Source organism: Argentina anserina, chromosome 4 (genome assembly GCF_933775445.1).
Source record: "Argentina anserina chromosome 4, drPotAnse1.1, whole genome shotgun sequence".
In the NCBI taxonomy this organism is placed as follows: Eukaryota; Viridiplantae; Streptophyta; class Magnoliopsida; order Rosales; family Rosaceae; genus Argentina; species Argentina anserina.
Window position 1 is genome coordinate 10,764,579 of NC_065875.1, and position 7,062 is coordinate 10,771,640.

General features: G+C 37.9%; 1 protein-coding gene across 1 annotated transcript; it reads left to right on the forward strand.

Annotated features, from left to right (window-relative positions):
- The first annotated feature begins 3,844 nt into the window (after positions 1-3,844).
- Positions 3,845-5,938, forward strand: LOC126790552 (zinc finger CCCH domain-containing protein 40-like). The gene is made up of 3 exons (XM_050516838.1): positions 3,845-4,262; positions 4,353-4,576; positions 4,915-5,938. Exons 1-3 carry the CDS (start codon positions 3,888-3,890, stop codon positions 5,798-5,800), a joined length of 1,485 nt encoding a protein of 494 aa, XP_050372795.1. The 5' UTR covers positions 3,845-3,887; the 3' UTR covers positions 5,801-5,938.
- The last annotated feature ends 1,124 nt before the right edge of the window (positions 5,939-7,062 follow it).

Consider the following 7,062-nt stretch of genomic DNA (forward strand, 5'->3'; position numbering starts at 1 on the left):
AAAAAGAGGCATTTTGACATATTATAACCCCATTGACCGAGACATTGCCAAATGAGTTTTCTCGGTGCGACCGAGCACGATTGGTGACAAAAATGAGATGATTTCATATATGCAAACGACTTTTGATGTTCGCATCCTGGTAATTGGTCTTCTCTTAGGGCATATTAGTGGTGTTTTCGGTTTACCAGAAATTCTGACGGTTAGACGAGGTCTGAATTATATGAAGTTTTAACATGGTCCCTAAATATTAGTACTGATAACATCAGATGGTGTCGATTAATCCCTATAAGTTTACTTCATATACTTCATATAGTTGTTTCATAATGTTACAATTTTATTTTAAATCTAATATAAAGTTATATTATAAAGAAATATAAAATTTTAAATATAGTATTATTAACATATATAATGTTTTATGTATAATTATTACCAAAACAGACATAATTGATATATATATATATATATAATATTATATGCATGTATAATATTTTATTTCTTGGTGGGTTTTTATGAGTCGGACATTGCGGGCTTTTGGCGGGACATGGTGAGTACCCGTATTATAAACGAGTACACATATTTTCAGATATTATTGGACATCCAGATGTGCCGTCCTCTGTCTTATGAGTGCATTTATATTTAAATGTCATATGTATTTTCTTTTGTATACTATGTGTGTTATACTGTTGATTTACTCATACGAGTTGTAAAGTTTACCGGGTTTGTTTCACATCTCTAAACTAAGCCCGGCCCTCTACACACGGATATGAGGTTTGGCGGACTTTCTCGCGGGCCGGGCATGATAAAAGCCTATCGGGTTTGCGGGTCTCCACGGGCTAAATGTGCGACGTTCTGAATATATTTTTACCTCCATTTGTACTTTGCTTAGCTCTTATTGTTATAGTATTGAGTCATTTAGTCGAGTTAGGAGTCTTTGGTGACATTGGTTGCATTATGGTGCAAAAACAGGCTTAAAACACAGAAATTGTCGAGAGTTCTATTATAGTAGGATTCTTTGTGGAACTATGAAACCTAGTTGGATTAGAAATCTTCATTATTCGACGTTTCTGTAACATTTGTGGTAAGTTGAGAATCCTATTTGCATTAGGAGTCCCTTTGAGACTAGGAAACGTACCAATTTGGAAAGTCCTACTTGAACTAAAACTCTTATTCCGTAACTTTTCTAATTGAACTTTCCTAATCTAGTAACTTACTTGATCGAGTAAGTTCCATGTTGTGAAAATGGAAACTTTCATAATCTAAACGAGATTATCTATTACATATGTGTCTTTTTAAGACAACAATTGTCTAGATTAGAACAAGTTTATCTCAATGTATTATCATGTATTTATTATTTTCTTTTCTTATTTTCATATTTGAATAAAGAGACAATGCAAGAGAGAAAGAAGGAGAGTGCCGTGCAAAATAAAATGAGAAGATAATTAACAAGAAATCAGGCAACGAACAGCCGTGAGAAAGGAAGAGAATACCAGCTGTGCTACCTTTAAAACAAGAAAACCATGCAGCATATTTTAAGGGGAAATGAGAGAGAGCACGATTGAAAAGAAGGAATTTATCAAAGGAGATTGCACCCACCAATGACAAAAATAAGTGAAAGAAAAAGAGAGAAAAAAAGGAAGAGATAAATGAGGGATTAATTAAACAAAAAGAAAGGTGCACATAAGAGAAAGTGTAGCTAAAATGAAAGAAGGGGAAAGGAGAGAGAACACGATTGAAAATAATGAATTGATCAAAGGAGATTGCACCCACCAATGACAAAAATAAGTGAAAGAAAAAGAGAGAAAAATGAAGAGATAAAGGAGGGATTAAGTAAACAAAAAGAAAGGTGCACATGAGAGAAAGTGTAGCTAAAATGAAGGAAGACATAAGAGAATGAGAGAATGGCAACCCACAAATTGAGGAGAAAAAGTCTAAGGTATAATAATCAAGGAGCCAAAACTTTTCTATAAATAGCACATCATTCACACAGAAAAATCATCACTTCTCCTTAGCAAACAAGAGCCAAAACTCTTCTAAAATACCACCATAAATTCCCCACACAAAATAGTAAGCCGTCCACCATAATACCATCACCATCTCCACCGAGTTTCACCCATTGAAGCCATACCTTTAAGGTTCTTACAACGTTTGATTCTCACAACTCATCTTCATGGCTTCGCTTATTTGTGTTATTCTACAATTATTTGTCTATGAAGATTGTAGTTTATTGTTTATGTGGAATCATTGGTTTTGTATTTTCTTTAGAATTTTCATATTATATTTGACATGTTTTTGAGACTATGCCGAACCTTTGTTGTTATAATTATTGAAGCTTGTCTTTCTATTGTTGTGTTCTACTTTTCATGCACATGCTTTTAGATAATTTTCAGATTTGTGCATACAAATTTAGTGCTTGAATGCAGTCCCTAAGATTGTGTTTGAGTGTTATCTTCATTAACCATATTGACACAAATCGAATTATGTCCTAAGTAGATTCGATTTGTGTTAATTAAAGTGGAAAATTCTAGAAATATACATGTATTCCATGGTGAGTGACGCCACCGTGAATCATGTCTGCGACAAAGATTTGGTGTTTATATGTGATCTTGTTTGATTTCTACTCTAAGTGTTTTTAAACTTGATTGGATGCAATTTAGGTGAGGCCCTAAGTCAACCTAAACGTTAATAGAAATCTTGCATGATTAGATGTTCCCCTAAGGCTCTAATTGTATTGGTGTCTAAAAGTATGTAATCAGTTGGGTTAGAATGCATGTTAGAACCAAGCTTGTAATTATGTGGTGCATTAGTAAATTTGGTTTTATTTGGTAAAAGAGAAGATGATCATGTAAATAGTAGTTTAAGTTTTATTTTAGTAGTTAAAACAATTAATCTCAAACCCCCATTATTTGTTAACACTAAAAGTTTAGAGTTTCTTTCAACTCCCTAGACTAAACGATCCATACTTATCTTATACTAATGATGACATTTTATAGGGTCAATTGTGTGACGCTCTCGCATCTTATGAATGAGACCCTAACAACAATGAATCAGTAGTTTCATATCCTAATATTCAATACAGCAGCTCTCCAACTATGTTGCTGCCGGAAGATCAATTCGACAATAGAGTTTTCGGGTTTAGATAGGGAGAGAGGGTGTGAGAAGATGAAGAGAGACCGAATGATTTGAAATTTGGGAGAAATTGTTTTATTGTTGAGGTAAAATAATAAAGAGACTAAAATACTCTTAAATTTTGGTGACATGTCAATATTATGAAGGACGCTGACGGAGTGAGATACCTGAATTGAAAATGAAGCGTCAAACACCATATCATTATGAAGTTTCATAAAGGTGAGACACCAAAATGCATATTTTCATAAAGGTTGGATATTGTTCCCATAATTTTTCCCAAATATTAAAGCATAGGAAACCAATATTTGGGGGAACAAATACGTGACCAGTAGGTCATGATTAAAATCGTTGATCTGTATATAGATGCACAATGGTCAAAACACATACACGGCTAGGCGACCTATTGTGAATGATTAAAATAATTAATTTTTATATAGATGCACGATGATCAAAGTATATACACGGCTAAGATTACATCAGATAGTTTCATCTCGTTAACTCGTAAGATATTCATCAAAGCGAAACGTATCAATTTCTCAACGGTGAAGTTTGATATGATGTATAAGATTCCAAAGCTTTCTACAAATATGTGATTCCAAACTCGGCTAAGTAGAGCAAATCCATCGACAAACGAAAAACGTTTTTGAAAACTTAAGAAATAGGCGATATACATCTCGACCTTATATATATTGAAATAGTAGTGGCACACAGTCTGAGTCTCTCTTGTGGCCTTAACGCAAAAGCTTCAGCTAGGTCATTCAATGGCGCACCGGTTGCTCAGAAACGTGGAGGCCGACGGTTGGGAACGATCGGACTTCCCCATAATCTGCGAGTCGTGCCTCGGCGACAACCCCTACGTCCGCATGACCAAAGCCGACTACGACAAAGAGTGCAAGATCTGCACCCGCCCCTTCACCGTGTTCCGGTGGCGCCCCGGCCGCGACGCCCGCTACAAGAAGTCGGAGATTTGCCAGACCTGCAGTAAGCTCAAGAACGTCTGCCAAGTCTGCCTCCTCGATCTCGACTACGGCCTCCCCGTCCAGGTCCGCGACACCGCCCTCGCCATCGGCTCCGACGACGCCATCCCCAAGAGCGACGTCAACCGCGAATTCTTCGCCGAAGAACACGACCGCAAGGTTCGCCTCAAACCCTAATTTTTATTTTTATTTTGATTTTGTTTGTGATGTCTGAAATTGGTGTTCAATTTTCGATGTGGAAAACTGCAGGCGAGGGCCGGGATTGATTACGAGTCGTCGTACGGGAAGGCGAGGCCCAACGACACGATTCTGAAGCTGCAGAGAACGACGCCGTATTACAAGAGGAACAGGGCGCATGTGTGCAGCTTCTACATTAGGGGCGAGTGCACTCGAGGTGCTGAGTGCCCTTACCGGCACGAGATGCCTGTAACTGGAGAGTTGTCCCAGCAGAACATCAAGGATCGTTACTATGGGTATGTCGATTTTCGGCCAATATGCTTCTCCTTTGTTTTTGTGTTTCACTTTGAATTAGTTATTTGATGCTTGTGTTTTTGCATAGCGATGAAATTGAAATTGTTAGAATGGTAGATAGTTACTTAATTTGTGTTGATAAGATAACTAGATGATGGAGCGCGTTCTTGTTAGTCAGAGTCGGAGAAATCTACTTAAAATTTAGAATTGTGTTTGGTTTGTTAGGTGATTGATGTGGAGCCTCGGGATGAAGTTTTTGTTTCTGATGGACTCACATTTTTATACAGGTGGTGTTTGGATTTTGGAACTCATGATGTTTATGATTCTATCTTATTTGCAGAGTCAATGATCCTGTAGCAATGAAGCTACTTAACAAGGCTGGAGAGATGCCCTCCCTGGAACCTCCGGATGATGAAAGCATTAGGACCTTGTATGTTGGTGGCGTTGATGCGAGAGTCTCTGAGCAGGATTTGAGGGATCAGTTTTATGCTCACGGCGAAATAGAGTCCGTTAGGATGGTGGTCCAACGAGCATGCGCTTTTGTAACGTACACGACACGAGAAGCTGCAGAAAAGGCTGCGGAAGAACTCTCCAATAGGCTGGTCGTGAAGGGTTTGAGGTTGAAGTTAATGTGGGGTAGGCCGCAAGCACCGAAACAGGACTTGGAGGGCACAGATGAGGCTAGGCAACAGGCCGCTGCTCATAGTGGCTTGTTGCCTCGAGCAGTCGTATCACAACAGCAGAGCCAATCTGCAATACCGGGGCAGCACTACAACATGCCACATCCACCTTTGCATGAAAGAACATATTATCCATCCATGGATCCTCAAAGAATGGGTGCAGTTGTTCGATCGCAAGATGGAGCTCCGGGTGGTCCCAGAGGGTCGGGTGAGAGCAGTTCTGGTTCTGAGAGGCAGCATTATGCTTTTCAAAGTATGGCTCCTCCACATGGTCAATATAATCAGCAGTTTTATCCTCCTCCTCAACCATACAGTGGTTATATGCCTCCACCACCTTATCAGCAGTACCCTCCGCAATATCATGCTACAGTGCCACCACCATCATCCTTGCCAATGAATCAACATTACCAGCATTCTGCAACACCGGGAACTGCTGCCTCAGGTTCTGCTTCGTCTGTACCTGCACAACCAAATTCTGGACCTTCCGAGTCCACACCATCTGGTTCTGGGGCTGTGCCTGCCCCAACAGAGTCCTCACAGCAGTGATAGTACCGTTGTATTTGTGCTTTAATATCTCTGTAATCACAGTTATGTGGAGAATAACTCGCCTTGTATTCTGGAATCATTTTTGTACGATTCATTAGGGAAGTAATCTTCTTTCTTTTTCTTTGAACCTTCTTCCAAGTTTTGACGATTCTTCTATTAATACTGGCGCGTTTACTTGATTCCACGAAAAATTTGATTTGGGATTTAAATCATCAAAGCTTCTCTCTGACTCATATGAAGCAAGATTCACCTCTTGTGTGCATAGTGACAGAAGCTTCACTCGTGGCAACCCGTAGTAGTATGCCATAATTCGGACTTTCGAGTCATATTTGCATTGTTTTTCTGTATTTTTTTTTCTTTTGAACAACGACGCTTACCGAAGACTTTCTTTTTCAAAAAAAAAAAGGTCATTCATTTGTGAAATTCACCCAACAATGTGATAACAACTCGCCCAAGGATCGAGAGATAAGCCAATAAGAAGCTATCTAGTACACTCCACCAGACTTTCAAAGTACTTCCTAAGACATTTAACAGAGACAAGAATACTAAGAGCATCTGCCACAGTATGCTATATTTGATAAGCTATATAGTCATACATGCTATTTTTTCAAAACTGATAAAAAAACGCTTACTATATCTTTGAAAATACTCGTAACGGGTAATTAACGATCATTTTAAAAAATTCTATATAAACTCATAATCATTACATCATTATACATTCCTCTAAACATTTCAATATCTATCTTTTATCCATTTTCATAAGTAATTTTGAAATATCATCCCCTCTTTCCCTTCAAATGAAACCAATGATTATACTATTATTATCGGATCATGGCTTCATTTGATTAGGAGCAAGATTTGTTGTTACACACGTATACAAATAACAATCATATGTTAGCAGAGCTGGAGAAGAGAGACGAGGCTGAATCAAGATATATTGGAATGAGGAAAAACCATGCCTTTAAAAACAAGTCTTCAAAATCAAAGCAAAATGTGCTCAAGTTTATAGAGGAAAATTAATTATTCAGTGATGTCCCTAAACCAAGGATTGTAATATCGAAATTATCACCAAAATAATTTCGTTTTTATTGCACATGGAAATATCTTTACCATACCAAATCATTTTCGCTCGACATTATCGATATATCGCATAATTTCTAAAATATCTCGATATCTGCATATTAAAACGTCACGTGTCGCACATCACCTTACCAAAATTCAAATAAAATCAAGTTGTTTTTAAGTGGGAATCAAACATATGT

Bases quoted from the DNA above. Each gene is read 5' to 3' on its own strand.
- LOC126790552 (XM_050516838.1), top strand. From the start codon at position 3,888: ATGGCGCACCGGTTGCTCAGAAACGTGGAGGCCGACGGTTGGGAACGA. The intron at 4,263-4,352 runs GTTCGCCTCAAA...GGAAAACTGCAG, and splicing joins CCGAAGAACACGACCGCAAG to GCGAGGGCCGGGATTGATTA. The intron at 4,577-4,914 runs GTATGTCGATTT...TCTTATTTGCAG, and splicing joins ATCAAGGATCGTTACTATGG to AGTCAATGATCCTGTAGCAA.